Source organism: Apodemus sylvaticus, chromosome 10 (genome assembly GCF_947179515.1).
Source record: "Apodemus sylvaticus chromosome 10, mApoSyl1.1, whole genome shotgun sequence".
Lineage (NCBI taxonomy): Eukaryota > Metazoa > Chordata > Mammalia > Rodentia > Muridae > Apodemus > Apodemus sylvaticus.
Genome location: NC_067481.1, coordinates 39,224,316 through 39,249,608, shown reverse-complemented (window position 1 = coordinate 39,249,608; position 25,293 = coordinate 39,224,316). Strand labels below are relative to the sequence as shown.

Sequence of the window (25,293 nt, the reverse complement as noted above, 5' to 3'; positions counted from 1 at the left end):
AATAAAACTGTAATATATAAGCAAATTACTGGGGGGGGGGGGGTTCAAGAGAAGATACCACATGGAAGCTAGGATGGAGAAGGCTGTTCACACTCGTTCACACATGTGAGGCTCTGTTTGTAGTGGCTCTCATTTTGCTCCCACTTTCTTCTGTTTGTTTTACGCTGAAACCTGCATGCTCAGAGATGCTCCTTTTGACTTTACTGCAGGGTACTAACAATGCAGTCTTCTTTGCACACCTGCAGGGAGTCACCCTGCCTAGCCTATCTTCCTAGAGGTCAGAGTTGCCACTTCTACTGAAAGATGGCTAAGTGGTTAGAGCATTTATTTCCCTTGCTTTGAACCTGGTTTTAGTTCCCAACACCTACATTGTGGTGGCTCACAAACATTTTTAACTCCAGTTCCAGGGAACCTGACTTTATATCTGCTGGCTTCAATTTTGCTGCCTGTTTTGGCATCAGTGCTTTATATGGATTGCTAAGCCCCGGAATATTACATGCAAAATTAAGATTCATTGGAGGCAAGACTGGTACCACATTCTGTAATTCTAGCACTTGGGAGGCTAAGGCAGGAGGATTGATGTGAGTTTGAGGCCAACCTGGACTACATAGTCATAGCTATTCTCAGTGTGGTGTGGATGGGTTATTGAATCTGTGTACTAGAAAGTAAATTACCTGTGATCATGATGTCTTCTGTAATCACAAGCATCTCTAAGAGACATGTCAAATTTCAGAGCACAGTGCACATGAATTAAGGTTTGGCTTAAGTAAATCTCCTTAAGTGAGTAGCTTTAAAAAATGACCGAGTTGATAGAAGAGTATGGATCTCTCTCTCTTTTTTAAATGTGTGTGTGTGTGTGTGTGTGTGTGTGTGTGTGTGTAGGGGTGCATGCATTCAAATGCACCACAATGCATTTGAAGGGTCAGTTCTATCCTTTAAGCGAGCTTGAGATCTAACTTCCTCAGATTTGCTCACTGAGGGCATTCACACACTGAACCATCCTACCTGCCCATCTCTCTCTAGAGTGCTCTGACTAACCAGAGTCCAGGACCAGAACCACTCAATTTATAACACCCTTGGATATCCTGAAAAACATCACTTTTCTATTTTCCCCTCCGTCTGAAAATGCCTGTAGTTATTGTAGGAACAAATAGCTAGAACTCAGAAATGAGTTTTGTTTTATTTTTTTTCCTGAACATTAGCGCAAATTCAAAATTAGCCTGATGTATGTAACTCCTTGTCTCAAAATAAAGTTATTTTTAATTGTGATAAAAGATACATAGAGCCGGGCGTGGTGGCGCATGCCTGTAATCCCAGCACTTGGGAGGCAGAGGCAGGTGGATTTCTGAGTTTGAGGCCAGCCTGGTCTACAGAGTGAGTTCCAGGACAGCCAGGACTATACAGAGAAACCCTGACTCAAAAAACAAAAAAAAAAAAAACAAAAAAAAGATACATAGTCCTCATTTTAACCATTTCTATGTGTAAAATATATTGGTTAGCTATCTTGATAGAACGGCTTAACAATTATTAGTATTACTTTTATCTCAAACTTTATCATCCAACTTAATCTCTGCTCACTAAATAATTCCTGTCCCTGGTTGGAAATGAGTTATTGGCCTAATATAGTCCAGAGCAAAGTTCTTTCTTCTCAGCTTAGGTATGATGCTGTCCATTTACATATCACGAGAGTTACAGAGGCTTTAGGCGAGATAGAGGTCTGTGTGAGCACAGGAGGGGAGAACACTCTCATGTGTGCATACAGGTCAGGGTGTTCCACATATTATCTCATGGAAGAGGACCTAACTGAGAGCCCCTTGTCATTCACCACATCCCTTGGGGAGATGTTTGCAGTTTTGGTTTCAATACTGGCTGGGGATTATGCAGGGAGGGAAAATAAACAATTATGCCATCCCTCAGTGCACACAAACACACAGCCAGGAGCCGACTGCACTGTGGGTAAAATGACTCCAAAATTGTGTGTAATGAGTAGGAAAAGATTAGAGACAGCTCTTGCTATGCTGAAAATTGACATTAGTGGAGGGAGAAAAAAAAACTCTTTACTAGTCAGCCTAGGAGGTCTAATTCGAGCAGTAAAAAATATAAATAAATAAATAAAAGCTTGTCAAGATGGTATTGGTGCTTTTTTTCCAATGAGCTCTATCTGGCCGGAAGGCTATTCAGCATAATGCAAAATTAAATTATAAAAACTGGCTGAATATTTAGATGGAAGAGCCATTTGGAAGCAGTTTATTTAGACGAACCGGCAATGACCCACAACAGGGAGACATCAAGCGTGAAATTTACTAGAAATTAGCACCAGGGTCCCAGCCTCAGCGTGAATAGCTTGATAGGATGCAAATCCCAGTGATATTAAGCCGCCTCACTGCTGGTGCTACAGGGTCACTCTCAGTTGGCTTTTCATGTTATACTTATTATTTTTTTTCCTAGGACAGGTTATAAATAACAATAAAAAACACATTTATTGAAAACTTTAACTGGAATGAAAGTCTATTTTAAAGTCTCTGATTACTTGGATGTTGAAATACAATGTCCACTGGCTGTAATGAACTCATGAGAGATATCACATGTATGCAGCTAATGTACACCTAATGTTTACCTCAGTGCCTAACATAATCTTGCCTAAGCCAATAAGATCTGTTCCAGTTTGCTAGTGTGGGGCACTGCGGAAATACTTCCGCACCCTACTCCCTTGTTGGTACCTGTGGTTGCCACAGCTTATCCCTGTTGTCTAACAATAAAGGCCCCAGGCAGAGTTGATGCTGGAGGCTGGGTGTGATCACCATTCATGCAGATGCACTTTCCCAGGATGCTAGAAGTCGCCTTCCTCTCCAGCGAAGAACGGATCAATATTTCCGTTTCCAGTCCAGTTGCCTTTCTCAAGGACCAGAACGACAAGCAAATGTGTAGCTTTAAATTTCCCTGAACTGACTCTGCCATAAATCCTTGGAGACCCTCCCCTGGTGTTCTTAGCTAAGTCTTTATTTCTCAAAATGTAGAAGGGTTTCAGACATTGGTATGTCAGATCACTGTTTCAAAATACTTGATTTGGTGAAACTTGTGATTCAGTATTAGCATATTAATTGTAGAATTTGCTATGTGTTTATATTTGAATAGCCTGTTCAGGGGTATTTTGACAGTCACAATATAGATCTGTTGCTGTTCCAGGGGAGATAGAAGTGTTATGCTAGCTCCAAGCATGGCAGCTTTAAAGGAGCCTAAAGTCCCTTTCCTTTGTCAGATTTAGAGCTTGAAGATATTTGTTTGGCAGCCATATCCAAGCCCCTCATATAATTGCTAGTGCCTTCAGTACAGTACAGTTCTGACATCTGTGAACATAAAGGAAATCCAGGCCACATTTAAATAGGTTCAATCATTCAAGGCTCTTGTGGTTTTAGTGAAGTCAGCCATTAGATGTTAGAGATTCCTCTCAAGCCTCATACTCTTTCCAAACAGTTATGGATGAATCAAGTAAGATAATAAAATGGTAACTTTAAAGTTGTAAGTTTGAATCTGGGCATGCTAACACCATGCTTTTAATCTCAGCCATCAGGAGACAGACAGGAGGATTTTGGGTTCAAGGCCAACCTGGGCTACATGGTAAAACCCTATCTTAGAAGAAAAACTTTAATTGATTATCATCTCTGCCATTTACTCTTCCTAAGTATGCTTCCTATTGCTGAGCTGTAACATGGATGTAGGAAAAATATAAATATTCTGATTATTAATATTGTGTATGTTTTACAAGGGCATGCAAGTGTATGTGTGTGCAGTCATGATTCCTGCTGTGTGGTAATCTACCCAGTGATGAAAAGGACGCACCAAAGTCCTTGTCACTAAAATGAAAATTTTTTACTGTTTCATTCTAACTTCCATGTAGTGTGAAGTTAACTTGTACTTTCTTTTGTTTCTGAGGTAGGGTTTCTCTGTGTAGCCCTGGCTGTTCTAGAACTCACTCAGTAGGTCTACTGTCCTGGAACTCACAGAGATCTCCCTGCCTCTACCTCGAGAGTGCTGAAATTAAAGGCATGTGCCATCATGCCCAGCTGTTGTGGTTTTTTTTTGTTTGTTTGTTTGTTTCTTTTTTTATGAAATGAATGAAAATATAAGAAAAGTCTTGCCCTTTGGAGAATTAACCAAATGGACAATACACGGATAGATTTTGATAGAAATACCCTTAACAAGTAAGAATGAGGAACATGGCTATAAACCTTGTCTTTGTTTGCCTGTAACTTCATTTGTTTTCAAGGCATATGGCTTTTGTTTTCTCTTTTGCTTTATTTTCGTCTTTTAATCTACTCTACCGTTTCTCCTCTGTACACACACCAAGAGGGCCACTCCTTCCTGCTGCTTGCTCTGAAACTGTACTCTTGGCAGTACTGAAAAATGTACCGCTAATTACACAATTATTTTATTATGTAGCACTAGTTGAAATATCCACTAAAGAATTAATTTAGTTAAAATAATTTGAACTGAGCAATTATTTTCATAAGCACAGAATTAGCGTAAAGCGCTTAAAGTCCTTTATTCCCGCTCTTCATACAGCAGTTGTGCAATTAGCAGTAGGTTTTTTTTTTTTTTTTTTTTTTTTTTTTTTTTTTTGGTCTTTGCTTTCACCCAAAGAAATAAATGTCTTCACTCTGATCATATATACAGAGTATATGACCATACACATTCCACATGGAGTAGGAAATGTATCCTGGGGCAACTTGGAATTTCAGAAGTCCTCACAGATAAGCTTGGTTAGAGCCGTGGACTCTAAGTGAGAGTTAGAGCAGGTGTCTCACAGTGAACTATGCTCACTGAGGCTCTGACTGTAGAGCCATTTTTGCTCTGGAGACCGTGGCAGTTTGATTTGCCCATAACTACAATTAAAGCAGTTTCTATTTGGTTTGCTCTAACTTCCTGAAAAATGCTTCTTTGCCTTGGATTTCCTGAATTAATATATTCCACATTGAGATCCTCTCTGGATAGAAGACTTTGAACCCATGTGAACCTGTTATTGTTGTTTGGGAAGGATCCTTTGTGGCTGCAGCAAAGTGCTCATGAAATGTCTGGACTCAGAACCTTTAACTAGCAATGTTCAAACCTTACGGATCTGGGAAGTGGGGAACAGCTCATAAAGCATTGGTAAATGAATGACTGATCCCAGAACTCTCTCATCTGTGCACCAAGGGTCTTTGTCTGCAAGTTGCTTCCGGCTTTGGGAGGACTACAGAGTATTCTTTAACAGAATGAAAAGAATGTGGCCATGTGAGATTTCATATATGAGTGTGCATATATAATTTTTTCTCACAATAGCCTATAAAAATACAATTAATTAAATACTTTTTCTTATATTATTTCAAAAGTACATATATCTATTCACTCATTACCTGCTGACCTTAAGCACTGAGTATATTTCAACACTGGGCAAGTCTTTGTGTGACAGGGATGAAAAGTCCACAGTTTTTATCTTATTTTGAAATAAGGTCTCACTGAGTTGCTCGGTTGATCTGGAACTCGCCCTGTCTGTGGTCCATCCAGGCTGCCTTCACTTTTCACCACCATTCTCCTGCCTCGGCCTCCCAAGTACAAGGAATTATGGGATTATAAGTGTGCCCTACCACTCCTGGCTCCAGTTTTTAAGAAAGCATTCTTTTTTCAAGACCCATTGCCATTAGCTACATATTTTAAGAACTCATTGTATGCTAAGAATCGTGAAAGGAATTGAAAGAAGCTGGAATAGTTCCTTCCTTCAGAAAACTTAATGTAGTGAGAGAGATCACATATTGACATGAAAAATACTTAACGTTTGTAGAGCAAGTATGAATTAATGTGGTGAAACCTGAATACAGAAATGCAGGGAGGATATAAAATGGATATTTAATCGTGAGCTTTGCATACTGTGTCTTGTGAAAGATTGCATTTCTGTCATGTGCTTTTGACATTCCTTTGAAATCTTGAGTGGGATACAGGCGGAGGCATCAGTCACTGTAACCCTTGGGATGGCCACAGGACCTGTGGTGACTGGAACCCTAAGACCTGTCACTTCTCTCATGAGCAACCACCTCATAGAGACAAAATGTCTGTCTTCTGCATGTCCCATACCGTGAGCGCTGTGCTTTGAGGAGAAGTTTGATTGTTTCTCATTTGTTTCATTCTCCATAGACATGTATGACCAAGTGCTCAAGTTTGGCGCTTACATTGTGGACGGCCTGCGGGAATGTTCCCAGCCTGTTATGGTTTACATTCCGCCCCAGGCTGAGCTCCGGGGTGGCTCTTGGGTTGTGATCGACCCTACCATCAACCCTCGGCACATGGAGATGTAACGCCGACCGAGGAAAGCAGGTATCACGCCTTCTTTACTGCATTCCATGCCTTCAGGGACCCTTTAGCTGTTGCTGCCCCAACCCCAAAACATTATAGTCATGACAACTTCACTTTAATCTGTCCATTCCTAAAGGACTCCAAGGTGAGAAAAATAGGCTTTCTAAATACTGTCTGCTGGCACAAGAAGGAAACCAGGCTAGAGTCAGGTTTTCTCGATCTAGTCCCCATCCCAGATTATTTTACTACTAATTCCTCTTCCAGGCCCTTCCAAACTCCAAAAGATTCTCCCTTCCCATTCTCTGTTTGGATATGGCTCTTAACAGTCTCTTTTTGGGGCAAAAAGGATCTTAAAGGAAGACTCAAATGTAACCAGAACTTTGTGTGTGTGTGTGTGTGTGTGTGTGTGTGTGTGTGTGTGTGTCTGTCTGTCTGTCTGTCTGTCTGTCTGTCTGTCTTATTAAGATTTGTTTTTGTTTATATGTATATGCATGTGTCTGTGAGTGTATGCTGTGTGTGGGGGCTGTAAAGGGTATCAGATCCCTGAAACTGGAGTTAAGTAATTGTAAGCACTATGGATGCTCGGAATCAAATACAGGTTCTCTGGAAGAGCAGCAAGCATTCTTAACCACTGAGTCATCTCTATAGCCCAGTTTCGGAGTTTAATCCACTAATTGTAGATAAATTTGGAGTGGTCTTTGATCTTCTGAGATTGTCTCTCCTATTAATGAGCTCACCCACACTCTGACTCCAGACCAAAGCTGCCCCCTTCTGTTGGAGTTCAGGGGCTTCACTCTGACATTCTAAGAGGCTAAAGAACTATGTTTGTAAACCACTCCGCTCCTACCACCCCACCACAAAAAAGAGCAAAAACTGCAAAGAAGCCCAGATCTGTAAGAAAATAGCTCTTGAAATTAAACAAATTAAGCCAGGTATCCTCTTGTGTGTTTACAGTGCTTTTCTGAAAATATCAATATCATTGTCCATGTGCATTACTACATCCCATCATTTTATTGGAACACCTGCTTCTATCTCCCCAAATTTTAGCCTTCTACTCCAAGAGCTACCTAGGAAACTGTAGTAGTTTCACTTTTGAATCCCTAAGGTAATGTACTACCATGAGTCTCTTATTTTAAGCCCTACGCTATCCTGATACCAAGAACTAAAGCATCCTGCCCAGTGCTATGGAAGTTAGCAAAGTGAAGGCCTTGGAATTTCTTACAGTGAATGTTAACAATATTCTGACACCAGAAACCCTTCTGTAAACATTTTTTTTAAGTCTATTAAGAAATATCTATCTAATGCCTCTCAGCCTGGCCTAGTATGTGTGCTTCCAGAAGTATTTTAACAGCTGTGGTACAAGACAGTCATTACCAACACTACTCCCTACCATATACACACACTCACTTGTACAGCCCAAGTACTGGAGATGGTTTCTCTGCCAGGATCCTACCTTTTGGGATTTTTTGGTTTTGTTGTGTTTTTCTGGAAAACAAAAATGTGCTGTCTGTCCCCTTTATCAGCTGGAATCTGTATTCTCTCTTTGAGATGGAAATCTATCGATGTGTTAATGAGAATTATTTTAATTGCTTTATTATTTTAATTGCCTTTCTTATACCTCACTTTGATACATCTTAAATACCTGCTTTTTTCCCAGGGGTAACTTCTGGGAACCACGAGTGACCAAAACAGTAACCCTGTTTCCTGTTCCACAAATTGTAACTGGCCAAATTCTGTGTCTTTCCTCTAAATCCACTGTTTTGTTTTCTTTCTTGCATCCAGGGGATCTGTTCTGGAACCAGAAGGGACAGTAGAAATCAAATTCCGCAAAAAGGATCTGGTGAAAACCATGCGTCGGGTAGACCCAATCTACATCCGCTTGGCTGAGCGATTGGGTACGTCTGCTTGTCCTGGCAAATCAATGAGCCATTCAGCTGATTTGTAATGAGTGCATTCGTAGGTCAGGGGAGGAGGCACTGAAGCATGTGATCAAATTCACGATGATCTTTATTTACCGTCCTCTGTATGGTAAGAACCCTGGTAGAATGAAATAGTGTGATAGGATAGAAGGTGGGCACTGAAAAGGAAAGTCACATGATTCTCCTTAAAGGGCAAAGAGCCCACTTACTGGGATGATGTTCTCGTAGAGTATCATTAGCTAGAAGTTGCTTTGGAAGGCAGGCTAATCAGTAATCAGGTGAAGGATGTCTGCGACGTAAATATTTCTTATTTCCACTTTCTCTCTGGACAGTCTGTCTCATGTCTAGGGGGGTGTGAGTCAGTGTCACATTATGGAAAAGCTAGTCTCTCTCTACCCAGGCACTGTTCTTGGGGTCAGTATGCTACAGAAAATGGAAGTAAAGATTGTGCACTCTGTGCCTCCAGACAGAGCCTACAGCAGCCATACCCTGGGATCATTTGCATGCCATGCGTCCATCCACTGCCCGGGTGCTCATTTGTCTCCGAGCTCTTGGAAGGCACTTATGGTTAGAGCGTGAGGCTAAACTCCGAGAGCCCTGGACGGCTCTGATTCCTTTAAAATGCTGAGCAGCTTTCTCCCATTGAGCGCTTGCTATGTCAGTAAAGCTTGTTTAGGATTTGTTTTGTTTTATTGTGGTTTTGTTTTTCTAAAGGAATAGAGAGGTTAATAAAAAGCAATACAACCTAGTGAATGGGAAGAGCAGAAAGATGTTAGCTCATTTCTGTTCTAAGGAACAGTTTAATAAAATACTGGTTTTGGTTTCTATTATCTTCAGCATGTAGGATCAGAAAAGCTCTCCTGAGCGCCTGTAGTGTGGAGTCTGTGTAGGTGAAGCCTGGCCCAGGTTATTTGCCAAAACTAGTGACTTGAGCCACAATAATCCCTGTTTGTGCCTCATTGTTAGCTGTCAGCTAACAGCAACCAAAAACTAACCCAGCCGCAGCCTGACCCTTTCTGGGGGAAATGCATATACAAAGGGAACCTGGCAGGGGTTGTTCTGAAATCTACTACCACCAGATTTGTTGAGGTGATTTTTCCTTTCTTTTCCAAACAGGATAATTACCTCTGACCAATCCCATACACTTTAATTAAAGTGACTGCAGCCCAAGAGCAGGTTACTTACAACTGTACACAGGAAACTCTAAAAGCTTCAGCTGCTGATAAGCATCTCTCTGAGGTGGTTCATAATTGCTCCAGCATCCAGTGGAGAGAGGTGCAATGCTGCTGCTATTTTTACCAATAATTCTGTACAAAGGCAGCAATGCCACAACTGTAAGACACAAACAATTGCCTAATTTTCTTTCATTTATTTTTTTTTCTTCTTTCTTTTTTTCTTTTTTTTTCTCCTGGTTTTCTTTCTGGCCAATTTAAAATTTGTCAAAGTCGGTCTTCTTCTGGATCACTGCCCTTTGATATTTCGCGCACTCCATTTGCCACAAACAAGCCGCAGGGCCGCAGTTCATGCTGACTCTAGCAGAAGCAGAGAGAGCCCCATTTATCTTGCACTGCCTGCTGAATTCCTACTCATTAACTGGGGGTTCACTGCCTCTTTTTAACCCCCCAATGGCTGTTATCATCCTTTTGAGTAACAGGATGGTAGAAGGAGGGATCTTCTCCACATCTGTTCGCGAAGGCCTGGGTGGTAGAGTGTGGGCCAGGGCTTCCTTCCCTTCACAGGAGTGGTGTTGCTCTGTCCCCATCTTGCACCTTCAACTGTAGGAGCATGTGCCATGGGAAGGAAAAGATCCCCAGGTGATGGCTGCTTCATCATTGGTTATGAATCATCTCATTATCAATTTCCTATTCATGCTGAGGAAAATTATATTTATTTAATCTTGACCAAATAATGGCACTCAAAAAAGAATCCCAGCACTCCGGAGGCAGAGGCAGGCAGATCCCTGAATTCAAGGGCAGCCTGATCTACAGAGTAAGTTCCAGGATTACCAGGGCTACCCTGAGAAACCCTGTCTCAAAGAATGGATGGATGGATGGATGGATGGATGGATGGATGGATGGATGGATGGATGGGTCCATGGTCTGCTAAATCTGAAGCAATCTCTGATTCCAGGCATCTTGGAAACAAGTGGATGTGGATTAGAAATAACTGTAAGGTATGTTATTTACAGGTGTTTGCAGTCTCTCAGAGACTACTCAAATGTAGTTACGACGCAGCAGATTGGCTTGGATGAGCTACAGCATCATATAAACCCAGGCTGGGGAGAGGTGCAGTGTCCTCTGGCTTCTCTCACAATGCCCACAACCAAACACTACCAATGCCTTTTACAAAATAGGTGAAAAATGACCTCACTGTCTAGATTGCAAAATTGAAGCAAGAATGAAGATTAAACACGGCTTCCAAGACAAACAGTAAATGTACGTGAGAGCACAGAGTAGAATTCTCAGTCCCTACACCAAATACTGAGCCTGGTCTAAATCAAACAGGGATTCTTTCCCATTATGAGCTAAAACCAGCTACACAGAGAAAATCTAATTTAGGCAAAAGCCTATAGGAATGGGTGTTGTCTTGTATTTCTGATCTCCTTCCAAATCAGCCTCTGGACTGGGGAGCACCCACAGAGTACCTAAACAGACCTGTGCAAACTGATTGGCTGCACAAAATTACAGTGTACTCACTAAGGATATAAATAATAATTTCTGAATGGTTTACTTCATCTCTTCCAAGCTGTATTTGATAGGTAGATCAAGAGAAAGCGCTAAGGATTGAAACCAGGAGCTTACATTCTTAAATGAGTACTTGCCATTCTGTGGCTGGTTTAGAAGAGAAGATTTGCAGATCTTCAGTAATAACAGTTTATGCTGATTTCTGTTTGAAATAAAATAATTGCCCTTAATAGTAAGTTTAGATGGCAGGATGTCCCATCACTGAGCTAGTTCTGGCCCTGTGTTCTCAGATGCAGCAAACCCTGGTAGTCATTGAAGGGAGGATTACATTCTACCATCTGGGACTTAAGAAAATCAAATTCCTTCTCTGGAAACAGAGTCCGGGTCTTCCAATGCCTGTCTGTCTCAATATCATCCTACTACTGCCTCTCAGAAGACAGCAGGAGAATGGCAGGGGAGAAGAGTGCTGGGCTAGCCCTGCCTCTCCTGTGTTGTGAGCTGAGGTCTTCCCATGGATCTGAGAGAAATGTCAAACCCCTTTAGATGGAGAAGGAACTACTGAGCTCAAGTACAAAGCAATTATTAGTACCCAGGTGTCCCTCTCCCTCAGTCACATAGGGGACCCTTATTCCCAGACAGTTGGGTAGCCTGCCATGGAGCTTCACAGCTCTACCCATATGAAACCACCCTGATGGCTAGCAGGTTCGGTTCCTTGCTGGCCCTCACTGGTCTTCAGGCCTAACTAGGATCCAATATGCCTAATAGACTGAGGTAGCTGGTGCATTTGGAGTATTGTGGCAGTTGAGGATATGCATGTAAAACTTCCAGATGCCATTCTCCAAAACTACCTCTTTATCAGCAAGAATGACTTGAAAAGGACTAACATGGGTGATGGAGATTGAGGGCTTACTATCAAAAGTGTGTGTTCTCCCATTTCTTCAAGCTGTTACAAACTAAAAAAAAAAAAAAAAAAAAAAAAAAAAAAAAAAAAAAAAAAAAAAAAAAAAGCCAGAGCTGCTTGTCTGAAGCAAAAAGAGGTGTTTTTTGCCTAGGAAGTTGAGACTAGGAAAGATGTCCCAATATTTATGTGGGAAGGAAGCTGAGAAGACATAATTGGTAGTAGCTAAAGACACACCTCCTCACTTTCATTCTCAGCCTGTTTAGCCTGATGGAATTTAGTGAGACCATGGCATTTGTGGGGGAGCCATTTTAGTTTGACTTCAGCTCAATCCAATTGTGTGTGTGTGTGTGTGTGTGTGTGTGTGTGTGTGTCAGAGGGAGAAAAAAATGGATGAGTGTGTATATATGCACATGTATGCATATATATGCACCAGCCTTGTTCCCTCCCAGAAAGCTGTGATTTACAATTAGGGCTTAGCAGGGGTTTTGTTCAAGGAAACCCAGGCTTCTCTCCACCTGAAAGCTGATGTCAGAATATGTCCAAGGCCCTCTTCCCCTCTGTTCTTAACTAGCCCAGATCCATGTATCCTAACCTGTCAGATTTAGGGAGAGAAAACAGCAAAGGCCAGAGAGGACTATCTCTACCAGAAGTCAGGAAATTCTGTGTTGTTCCCTCACTTTCTCATGTGAATTTGTCTTGGGGGGGGGGGGGAAGGGGGATGGACTAAAGGGAGAACTATTCATTTTTATTCAGTTTACTCTAAGGATTGTTTAAAATATGAATAAGGTATTTTTCACACTATTGCAGGGAATTTCTGGATTAGACATCCCTTGGGAAGATTACACTTGAAATCAATATGCAGTGCAGTTCTGTTTAAGTAGGTGTGGCTCCTTTTGAAAAGAAAAAAAGCAGACATATGAAAATAGGATTGGGGGGGCAGATACATTGGGAAAAATTATTCCCATTACTAAAGGATTATGTGCTTTACCAAGGGACTCACTGCAGGGCTCCTTCTAAATAGCTCCCTTGGGGCATTTAAAACAGATCTAATTTACAGTTTCTCAAGAATGTTTTTGTGACTTTTTTTTTAAAGCCTGTTAGGTCTGGAGAGATGGCTCAGCGGTTAAGAGCACCTCTGCTCTTCCATAGTTCCTGTGTTCAATTCCCAGCACTCACATGAGAATGCACAACAGTCTGGAACTCCTGTTCTAGGGGCCCCAACACACTCACACAGACAAACACCAATCAAAACCAATGCACATAAAATAATCATTTTTTAAAAAGCACGTGTTTATGTATATAGAAATACAGAAATACTTTTTTGTGATTTTTTTTCTTACTATCCTCATAGAGGAAATTTTCCAGCATAAAAAATGTGATTGTATAGTTCTTCTAACTGCTACTTCTGTTTCTACATTTAAACCAGAAGGAGAGTTCAGTGTTTATGATTTCTCAGTAACAGGTTTAATATCAGGAAGGAGCTTATAGGAAGGGTAATCCAGCTCTTAGCTCTTCTATATCTTATGTTTAACCAATCAAAGCAAAACGCTTTTTTTTTTTTTAAGAGAAAGAAGAGTCTATAAAAGTTAAAGTTAGATTTAGATCTACATAGGCCTCTTAAAAGACAAGTTAAGAGTGTTTTGGGGTTGTTTTTGTTTTGGTTTTGGTTTTGGTGTTTTGGTTTTTTGGTTTTTTGGATTTGGTTTTTCGAGACAGGATTTCTCTGTGTAGCCCTGGCTGTCCTGGAACTCACTCTGTAGACCAGGCTGGCCTCAAACTCAGAAATCCACCTGCCTCTGCCTCCTAGAGTGCTGGGATTACGGGCGTGCGCCACCACCACCCGGCATGTTTTTGTTTTTTAAGACTTTGATATTATGAATGTATATATGTATAAATGGGGATGATCTGTATCCCCAGTTCCTAGATTAGGATTATAAATGAGAAGCCAAGCCTGGGTGAGGTACTGAGGGTCGTCGTTCTAGGCTTTAGAACCCTCCTCCCTACGAGTCCTCCCTGAGTTGTATTTGTTTGACCTGAGGTAGGGCTGGCTATCTTCTGTGTCAAACAGCTGCAGCAGAAGCCAGCTATTCCATGTGGCACTGTTTGTCCTGGCTTTAGCCTGACAGGCTGTGGGACTGGGATACTTGTAGATCAGTTTAAGCTGTTTTAAAGACCCAGAGTTTGGTTCCTAGCACCCATGTGACAGCTCACACCATCTGTAACTATAGTTCTAAAGACTCCAATGACATCTCTGACCACTGCACCAGGCACATGAGGTGTACACATACATGTGTTGTTCATACATAAAGATGAAACACTAATATACATAAAACAAATAAATATAAAGAAAATTAAAAACCCAGGACTATGGCTGGACTCTGTAGGCCACCAGTGCCACCTCTGGTCTCCTCGTTCTGCAGCATTTGGCAAGTTACTTGTTGTCTTTTAGTCTCCTCATCTTTGAGGTCATGACATTTCAGGATTGACATATTAGAGGCAATGAAGCATCATGGCATCTCAGTGATACCAGCTCTTGACACTTGATTAGGCTAGTGATGGCTTATCTGTGTTTTACTTTTTATGTTAATTCTTGAATCATAGGTTTGGCTTTTATGATTTCATGGGAACCTTTGATTTTATGAAGGGATAGGAGTAGCCTACCTTTCTCCCACTTTAGCCTTTGCCTAAGGCAGGCTTCTAAGGAATGGCTTTCCTCTTTAGAGCATATTCTTAAATACACACACACACACACACACACACACACTTTCCTAAAAACCCTGAGGCCCTGCAATCTGGCTAGAAAAGAAAGAAAACCATTCCAAGATATTTAATTGTACAGGGAGCTTACAGGATTGATCGAGAGCTTAGCTTTTTACAATAGTCTAGTGAATAAGAAATGCTCCTGACAAACGATCAATGATGGGATAATCACTCTTTATCCCTCCTCATTCTTACCTTCTTTCTTTCAGGAGAACAGGGTTCAGAAGTCAAAAATCTTTATAGACGCCGCTTTTAAATTAAGCAGAAAATAGACATTGACATATTTGTTAATCTCCCCTAAATCATTACCGGAGCCGGCTGCTCTGCTGTACAGAGAGTGGGGCCCTTAGTGCACGGCGCAAGGGTGGCACCCACTTGAGAGCAGCCTTCACTCCTAGGACATAAAAGATTTAGAGACACTTTCCCTGGAAACAAAGCGCATACCCTGGGTCTTTACATGCTTAAGTCTTGTCAGCACCTCTCCTGGCCCTTTTTCTTCTGAGGTGACCTTTGGGGAATACTGCTTCATTTTCTGACTCCTGGGAAGACAAGAGGACCATCGTATTTCATTATTCCTTCGAAATTCTAGACTAGCGCAGTTGGCCCAACCTCCCCTTTTCCTCCAGTGTGGTAAAACCATCAGCTTGCTTCCAGAAGGCTCTCCTCAGTCTGCTGTTCCTTCTTCTACTGCATCCAGATGTTGAGACTGCTCTTAACTCTGCAAGCACAAGGAACCAACTCTCTAGCTACTGCCTGAAGATCTGCTTAGCCATTTTCAGGACCTTTACTGAGAACAAGCACAGGTATTGGGTGTGGCCACACCTGAGTGTAAATCCAGACTGAATTGCTTAACAGCCAGGTGCCACTTTATACTTCAGAGCCTCCTTTTTCTGGTTTCTAAAGTGGAAAGGTGGGTATAAGATCAGAGTTAAGATATATGAAGTGACCTGGAAAATACTCGAAGCACTGAGGATTCATCTTAGCTGCAGATTAACAGCTGTACAGCCCTAAATCTGGAGAGAGACAGAGAATACTGACTTATAACATATATAATCTTGAGAAACTCAAGTGCAGCAGTGCCTGACACAAAATAAGTACTCAATAAATTATGTATGGCCCATATAGAATCACATGTACATTCAAGTACAATGTTGGTTGTTTACCCAGAGGAATCTTGAAGAGTTTGGAGTTCCCTGTTGAACTGTCTTCTCAGTACTACCATCCTTTGGGCCCCAGAAAACTGTATTTTTACATCCTTGACTAAAACAGTAGTAGAAGCTACAGACATTGTCCTGGTCTTAGCTATACAGTAAGACTAAGATGACTTGTGCCTCCTCATTCAGGAGTCTTCCACTGTGCCTTAGCCTTCTAAAATGAAAGGGTGTACTACTGTTGAGGTCTGGTCTTCTCCAAGTGAAAACAGCAGTGTGATACTGTCCAAAAGCCTCAGAGAAGCCCTGGCTGTCACTCCATTACTCTGTGGCCTTGATAAGTCACAAAAGTTCTCAGTGTCTCAATGTCCTTACCTGTAAGGTGCTAAGAAAAATACAGCCTTTGGAAGTGAAGATGAAAGGGCCTAAAGCAGGTCAGTGATTGCCTTCAGTGTGGGCACCCAAGACCAACGGCCTGTACCTGCTTCTTACAGTTGTAAACCAGAAGTTGGGCATCCAAAAAGCCCCATAAAATGAAGCTAGGTGCCACAGTTCGTCCCTGTCCTCCTGTGTGGTACTCACATGAGATTGTCCCCAGTGCCAGGCTGTCATCTGTTGTTTCTTCAGCTAGACATACTCTTCCATTCTTGGCAGGCAGATAAATCTTCAGTATTGATTACAGACCCCATTCTGAAAGTAATTAGGGAGGGAATCAAACACACAACACCTGTACTAAAACCTGGCTGCTGAGGGAGTGGCCGTCCTTGTTCTAAGAAGCTAAAGACTTCTGTGTTCTGTGCTTAGCAATCCACACAGCTGCGTTGCTCTTCCCCTCCTGAAACGTTGTCACCTGGTCAGGGATTGGGAAACCAGGGAATAATACCCGGAACCTGCTTTACTTGACTGAATTGTATTGCTTTGAGGTTAAGTATATCCAAACCTGGCACTAGAGTGGAGTGCAGCAGCTTGCAACTCGGTGCCTAGCAGTCCCCACGCACCTGTTGATGACATGGTCACACCAGAGCTGCTGGTCTGCTCCGCTCTCAGGGAAGCTCTCCTACAAATACTAGACTTGGACAAGTCCGGCTACTCTGATGCTCTTCGGTAATGATGGGCATGGTGTCCTTGCACCAGTCTTGCCTTGAGATTGAGGAGCCTTGCTCTAGGGCACTGGACAGATGAGAGAGGTCCAGACCCCTGGGTGGTCACTTCACCTGCTCAGAAGAGGCCTAGAGAGCAGAGTTCACACCACTGCTTTCATACTTGTGACCTCTATAGGACAAAGAAGACATGTGAGCGCCCTGTGACAAAGTAAGGACAGGACTACATCCTCAGAGTCTGTTCTGCATCAACGACTTAGTGATGACAGTAGAAAGCTGGGCCCTAGAGGAAAGGATGGTGGCTGCATCTACACCAAGATTCTGGTCACTGCTGAGTGTGACAGACAGGTTTATATAATTGCAGGCACCCCAGAGCTAAGCCTCACTGAGCGGAAGGAGCTGGAGAGCAAGTTGAAGGAGCGGGAGGAGTTCCTGCTTCCCATTTACCATCAGGTAGCTGTGCAGTTTGCTGACTTGCACGACACACCAGGCCGGATGCAGGAGAAGGGTGTCATTAACGTAAGTAACACAATTGCCATTTCTGACTTGTCAAAGCCTTATAAGTGACATAGGCACACAAGCAGGGAGCTGCGAGGGCCAGATCAGGGCCAGATCAGCACGGCTTATGCAGATCAAACCATTTCCAGTTTTGTTTAAGCGATCTTTCCCCTTTTCTGTGTCCCCTGTCATCTAAAACAAAATGATTTAGGTTTCCCTGGAATCCTGACACCACTCTGAGAATTCTGGTAGTAAACTGAGTCATGTGTGCCTTCATTAAGTGATATCAATCCAAGTGATCCTCAGATTGTAGAGTACTACAGTGTCAAGGTTATGGTGACAGCTGAGTCACCTTTGATCTTCATGAAAGTTAGGCTGACTGCTCAAAACAGACTCTTACCTTTCTAGTTCTCTGGGAATTCAATCTCTTGCTCACAACCACCGTGAGGTCTTGGCTGGCTACTGACTGTGCAGCGTTCTGTGGTTTGTTCTGAGGTAGTGAAGGGGTGGGAAGTTCAGGCCAGTTTTGGGGTGTCCAAGGACTTTCCTGGAGAGTAGCTTTTGATTGAGTCCTTCAGATTGAGTGCTAGTGCTACAGTGACTACACTAATTCCTCTATGCTTTTCTGTGAGTCTAGGATATCTTAGATTGGAAAACATCCCGAACCTTCTTCTACTGGCGGCTGAGGCGCCTCCTGCTGGAGGACCTGGTCAAGAAGAAAATCCACAACGCCAACCCTGAGCTGACTGATGGCCAGATCCAGGCCATGCTGAGACGCTGGTTTGTGGAAGTGGAAGGCACAGTGAAGGTACGTGAGGCCCTACCAACGACCCGCACAGCGAGTTGAGCTACAGGGTACTCGGAGAGTCTGCAGGCCTCCAGGGGCAGAGCGTAGACAAGGAGCCTAACACCCAGCCCTCTCCTGTTTACACAGCCAAATGCTCTGCTCTCACATCCTTAGAAAAGCTAGAAAGGCCTGTCTGCAGCTTCAGAGTCATTTAGTAAACCATTTGTAACACAACACACTAGACCCCAGGAGCTTAGCAGTAAGAGACGGTATTCCTGCCTACACAGGCACAGTCTACATGTAAAAGTCAGAGGACAGCTTGAAGAAACTGGGTTCCTGGGATCAAACTCAGGTCTTCAGCTTTGGCAGCACATGTCCTTAACTGCTAAGCCATTTCCTATTTTATCAGGCTATTAGACAGATCTACTCTGTCATTTAGTACTTGTGTGATCAAAATCTTTGGTGACTGTCAGATATTGATAGAAAGCAGCTGGTGGCCTTGTCCTACAGAGGGTCACTCCAGTCTCCTCAAAAATGTTACCTGGAGTCTTTGCTAACGACCTTTCTCATCAAGGAGCTGTAAGACTCACCATCAGTTTTAAAGTCAGTGATGTGGAGTATTCTGAAACTCACCTTTGTGTTAAGTCTGCCTGTTTCTTTATGACTGGGAAGCTTCTTGGATAAATATTTCAGATGTGCAGCAGGGGAGCGGGACAGTCTCTGACATTTGGTTCAGGTTAAGGTCAGTCTCTGGCATCATAATTGAGTGAGACAATTTTGTCAGTGGCTACTGGCAGCTTCTAGTGGAAGTTGGCATTGAAAGTCATGCAAGTGTAAAATAAGAGGTTGTTCTCCAGTTAAGAGTGGCCAGCTAGGTAAATGGAGTGTGTGTGTGTGGCCCATACGCCTCCCTACCACATTAGTCACTAATGGACGTGAACAGCCTCGGTGGGCACAAGGATGAGGAGAAGGAATCGCTTCCCTCCAAGCATGAAGTGAATAGATAGGTCCCTCGCTTGCTCCTTAGTGGCGTCCTCCCAGGGGGCAGCGTGTCTACAGAAACTAGCCATTGCTCTCTCTCATCAGTGCGAGCTCTGTGTGCACAGGCTCCCAGCTGGACTGAGTGCAGAAGACCCTGCAGGCACAAGCTCGGGAAGAGGCTGTCTGTGCATTAAATACCCGCGATCCCCAATAGTTGATACTATTTCCTTTGCCCGTGTTTACAGAAGATTGCATTCCCTGTGAGCTCTCCTGCCAGAGGACAGGAAAGAGAGAAAGGAAGGACAACTGAGCCTGTGAAGTCAGGACATGCGACTTTGAAACCTCCTGCCACATTCTGCAGGCTCAGCAGGACCTAGTTAGTGTAGGATAGGTGATAAAATCGGCAGCACCCTTGAGAGAAGGAAGTGCTGCAGTGTTCAAGGTGTAGTTTTGCCTCTGCAGGGCCACCATAGCAGCTGCCTGGTGTTAGGAAATGGCTGAAGCACTCAGTGGAGGCACACACATAGACTTCTAATAGTGACAGGTTTCATGTGGTGGTTCCCTCAAGCGCAAAGACTGGTAGAGTCTTTTTGAGTGCTAGGTCTTTGTTGTAGTTACTGGTGCAGAAGTCATGAAGTGAGAGGCATCTATTAGCCATTCTTTGTATTGCCCACACATACCCCAAGAGATTTTGTTTTCTTGAGCAATATGAAACTTTTGTTCCTTTAGAGACCTTCATCCCATGATTTCTAGGATTGCACTTGGACCCACTGGGCAGTCCTGTTGGAGGAAGTTCTTGGGTTTGCAGCTCATGGTCTCACTGTGGTCAGAAGCAGCTTCATAACCACAGCTCCCTAAGGAAAAACTTCACGAGCTACGGGCTAAATTAGGTTGTGCAAACATAGCACATGTTTGCTTCATGAAGATGGTTTCTGTTTTGATTTCTAGAGGTATATAGTTTTCTATGAGGCTGATTGGTTCTGTGCCTGCAGACTCCAACAGGAGAAATCACAGTTAAGACTTGCCATGAAACACTGGGGAGTGGGGGAGAGTGAGTTTTGAGATCTCAAACTCTTGAAGTTTCCAGTTTTACATTTATTTGCTGAATACATTATTTGAACACCCATTCCCTTATGTATAAAATGGGGATAATGTTTATGGTGTCACAGGCAAAGCATGTTAGAAGTTAAATAGCAACCAGGCATGGTGGGTATGCCTTTAATCCCAAAACCCAGGGATGGGAATTCTAGGCTAGCCAGGAATATATAGTGAGACCGTCTCAAGAAGAGAAAGGAAGGGTGAGGGTGGAGAGAAAGAGAGACAGAGAGAGAGAGAGAGAGAGAGAGAGAGAGAGAGAACATAAGAACATAAGACGTGGCCACACTGACACACCCTCGGAGACCTCTTGGCTTGCAGCCATGTCCTCAAGGCTTGGTGCCCTGATTTATTCTAATTGTCCAGAGTTACCTGCTTCCTCTTACTCTGGAATGGGATCTTGTGTTGATAGGTCTCTATTGCCTCAAACAACCTATAGATAGTTCACTGTACCAGGGAGGGAGGGATGAGGTGAGGGCAAAATGGCAGGAATTGCCTGGCCCAGCCATGGAATCTAGCAAGCCACTGCTTACATGATCTTTCTGTGGTGTTCTCCAAAGCCTCTGAAAGAAATGACTTTGCATCTTGGAAACATTGATATATTGAAAACATATCTCCCTCGTCACCCCCACATCCCTCCATACATGCCAGGTCAGATAGCTCTTAGGCATCGCTCCAGCTGGAAGTATCTCTTTTTTTGTTTTTGTTTTTGTTAGTTTTTTTTGGTTTTTTGGATTTTGGCTTTTTTGAGACAAGGTTTCTCTGTGTAGCCCTGGCTGTCCTGGAACTCACTCTGTAGACCAGGCTGGCCTCGAACTCAGAAATCCACCTGCCTCTGCCTCCCAGAGTGCTGGGATTACAGGCGTGCGCCACTACTGCCCGGCTTGGAAGTATCTCTTAAGCAACATACACAGTGAAGTCATTTGTAGGCATGGTAGTCAGGGCTCATAGCCACCAGGTTGTGCCCTAGTCACTCCCTGGCCCTGTTTTACCATTGCTTAGGGAGAGCTTAACAGCTGTCCAGTACATTAGAAATGAACCTTTCAAACAGGTCATTTAGATTTTGTAAGCTAGACTAATTATTACATATAATTAGTGGGGCTGAATGGTGCCTGAGATACTTATCCATTGATGCAGAAAGAGTGTCTGTTGAACGTGTATTGTAAGACAAGCAAGTGTTGTGATGTTTAATTATTGATATGTAATTGATATTAAGATGCTCTGGCTGGGATGTCATGAGGCTAGTAGCCAGCATTTCATACAAGTTTGTAGTAGATGGCTACATTTTTATAATTATAGAATTATGAAGTCTATAATGACTTTTCCCCCTTGGAACAGAGGTGGCCTGTCCTGCTTCATGCCTGGGATGGTGAGTCTCATAACTGTTCTTGAAGGCAGCTTGCTTTTCCTAAGTGGAACAGAAGAGCTCAGAGCAGAGAGTATGGAAAACCTCCCAGACTGATTCAGACAAAACAGCATTGAGAAAATGCAAATTCATTTCTTTTTGTTAAAATCAGTTGGTTAGAGCTCTCTCTGCATGTACTCTGGGCTTCGGACTGAGTGGTACCATCCAGTTGTGTTCTGAATAAACTGTTTCATACACGGGGTGCATATTTTTAAGCATCTAAAAGCTTGGAATGTGGTGCTGTAGTTCTGCCTGGGAACTGTTATAAAATGTTGAAACACCCATGGTAGCTTGTGGCTGCAGGAGGGGAAGGCAGGGGTGTTTACTCTAGAGGGTAACTGACTTTCTCCAGTGTAGTGTGTGAGCATCGTTAGAAGCTGGCATCTCGTCAGCTAATGCATTACACCAATCAAGGAGAGTTATCTTAAGCCACAATTAATCTGCTCCCTGGCATATGTTGATAGCAAAGCATCATGCTGTTTCTTAATTAAAAGCAAACGGATTAAAAATGATTAATAAGAGTATTAAATATTCTCCTAAACTAAAGGCATTGGGATCCTGAGTGAATCTAGTTGGATTTTGTTTGGTTTCCTTCTAAAGCTAAAGCTGCTATTGTTTTGGGGTTTTTTTGTTGTTGTTTTTAAATCTCTCTCCACCAAATCCTCCAAGGTTGGGAAGGTGTGCAGTCCTCAAGCCACAGAGAACTTTTAATCACCAATGAGGAAATGGCCAGGTTTATAAAGGTGGCAGTGGCTAGAGGCCAGGTTTGTTCATCCGTCTGGGGCCAGCTATAAGCTAGACCACATGAGCAAGGCACCTCCTGGTCAGCAGAGTCTGCCACGGTTTTCCGTGGTGGGAGGGGGGTAGTTCCCAGCTTGTTGTGTGAGGAGAGCTCACCTCCATCAGATATGCCCAAAGTAAGCAAATCTGGAACCGGGAAAAGAGGTAGACAGACTTCTGGAAAAGTCTGCTCCTTAGTCCTGGGAATGTGTAATCCAGCTATAGTAAACAGCCAGGCACAGCCAGCTCACCAGCTAAGTCGGGGGAGGACATGAGTCTGAAAGGAAACCACAGGGTCTCACTCTGTACCCTTGCCTCAGTGTAGCCCAGGTTGGCCTCAACCTTATAGGTGCTGGGATGAAGTGTGAGCCACCACACCTAGCAATAAATGGTATTTTAAAGCATGGTATCTGTTAGAAGACAGCCCAGTAGGCTTCCTTCCTAACGCCAGATGCTGCTACTTAGAATGATCAGTAGTCTACACTGTGGAGGCCCTGAGGCTACAGCTGTGGCTTTGTGGCTTTGCTTATATCTGGGTTTCCTGAAGCCACAACATGAGCCTCAGAGTCCCTACAGTGCCCACCTATTAAATTACAGAGCCAAACTCATTGTCATTCTGACTTTGACTTCGTTAGTGATAACAGAAAAGGGTAGCACACCTTTAAATGACGAGCTTCGTGGTTAATTACCCAAACAAAATGACATAAATATGAATGAGCCCTAATGGTGGTACTTGGTTTTCCGGAAACCATTAACAAAACGATTCCTAAATGATTTGTAAAGAAATGAGAGAAGAGAGCAAGGAGAAGGCTATGAGACTTTAGCACACTCCTGAGTTATTATGTAGTCGGCTGCCTCACACATACTCAGTAAATGATCTTGAAAGGAAGGAGGTGAGGTGGGCTATGACCCTCTGAGGGCTCCAGACTTCTTGACCCTCCTAGGTGTTCTCAGCGCTCATAAAGTGGGCTGGCTTTCTGTCTTAGTGCCAGTACTATAGCAAGACTTCCCAGTATCAGCAGCCAGGTTGTATTGTGTGTTGTCCTTGCTCCCATGTGTCTTTACCAGGCACAGCAGGCTTCCCCAGCTAAAGGGCTAAGGCACAGTTGAAGCCTTGTCTGCCACATCTTGCTTGGACTGGAATAGTCCTTTGAGGATCAGTGTCTCTGCTCCTTCCAAAAAAAAAAAACAGCCACATACACACCTTTCCCTCCTGGTCACACTCAAGTACCCTGCTCCACACAGACCTACTGTTGTAGGACAGTAGATGAGAGCCTCACAGGACAGACGCCCATGTGAGCATCTGAAGGTCAAAGGAAGGCTTCCCGCTGCCTGTCCTCTCCACATTCAGCCACAACAGAAAAGGAGAAGGGTGAACAGTGTTTTTACACCAAGGAAACTTTTGGGACACTAGACAATTGGGTGTTTAGGCCTGGCTCCTGGTGCTTGACCAACACGTGTGTGTTTACAGGCTTATGTCTGGGACAATAATAAGGACCTGGTGGAGTGGCTGGAGAAGCAACTGACAGAGGAAGATGGTGTCCGCTCTGTGATAGAGGAGAACATCAAATACATCAGCAGGGACTATGTCCTTAAACAGATCCGCAGGTGAGACCGCCAGGAGGTCCTCAAGGCTGGGGGATACGTTTTTTTAAAATGAAAAGTTTAAGATGGGTGGTGGTGGCGCACGCCTGTAATCCCAGCACTTGGGAGGCAGAGGCAGGCGGATTTCTGAGTTTGAGGCCAGCCTGGTCTACAGAGTGAGTTCCAGGACAGCCAGGGCTACACAGAGAAACCCTGTCTTGAAAAAAAAAAAAAAAAAAAGTTTAGAATAAGCTGTGAGATAATGCTGCCCTGAGCTCTGTGGCTCCCGTCTGGAACTGTTGTAGTTGGCCGACAGATCCAGATACAGCCCTGAGACACAGCTTCCTGTGTCAGGACACTTTCTCATGCGTTCACTCTAAGTACAGATATTCAGACCAAGTAGTTGATCCTAGGAGGGAAAGCTGACATCTCCTGGGGTGATGTCCGTAAAACTGTTTGGAAATATATTACTTAGAAAAAAAGTCTCAAAAGTAAAAGCTGGTACTAGTGATTCTCCTGCTGTTTATGTGTTTACCTTATTGACACTGAGTGCTGACTCTAAGGATAGAAGAACATTTTTCTAGGTGGCTACAGTAAAGTAATCACCTTTAGTAAGTAAGCTACTGACTGAACGCTTTTGTGGAATGTTCCCATGAGTGTGGCTGGCTCAGTGCTGGAGCACGTGGGGATCCTCTGCGCTGCCAGGCCCTACTCATGTTTGTTTTATTTATGTGAGTACAGAACCCATCACAGGCAGTTGTGAGCTACCAAATAGTTGCTGGGATTGAACTCGGGACTTTTAGATGAGCAGTCAGTGCTCCTAACTACTGAGCCGTCTCTCAGTCCCCCAGTCTTCTGTTTGTAGAACATTCTTATTTTTAGGTTATCTGATCTTTGTGCTTCAAGTTCTGCATTCTGGCCATATCATCATAAATGCAGTATTCTGGCATCACAGAGTACCCAAAGATCATCTGACCCCTGATGTTAAAATTCTATTGCCTACCCAAGCTGCTCCTTCATCTGGACTCTGCCCTCCACAATTATACTCCACTCAAACTCTGCAAGAGCTCCTGACATATTTGTATATTAATTTTTTATGTAGGCTATTCCTACTAACCTAATTTTATAGTTTGCTTTGGGACATTTGGCAACAAAATAATTCTGTCTAGGAAGTGCCCTCCTTACTGGCACCACTGTCAGTGTGTAACCATCATTTTTTCCTTGGGGGATTATTTTTTAATTACTCTTTATTTTCTAACATAGAGAGATGTTTTCTAGTTCATTTTATACTATTCCCTAGCTACGGGGGCATTTGAACATA

The 25,293-nt window shown here is 43.2% G+C and overlaps 1 protein-coding gene across 4 annotated transcripts in view; it reads left to right on the top strand.

Moving 5' to 3' along the window:
• Positions 1–25,293, top strand: part of Acaca (acetyl-CoA carboxylase alpha) — a 267,019-nt gene that overhangs the window by 239,494 nt on the left and 2,232 nt on the right. For 3 of the 4 annotated variants that reach the window (XM_052193827.1, XM_052193825.1, XM_052193826.1), the window contains one exon: positions 6,169–6,334. In XM_052193827.1, coding sequence (XP_052049787.1) covers positions 6,169–6,329 — 161 coding nt within the window. In that variant the 3' untranslated portion in view covers positions 6,330–6,334. Of the gene's footprint in view, positions 1–6,168; positions 6,335–8,091; positions 8,223–17,206; positions 17,362–17,977; positions 18,149–23,859; positions 23,997–25,293 lie in introns of those variants that run through there. The other variant, XM_052193828.1, reaches the window with a different exon arrangement.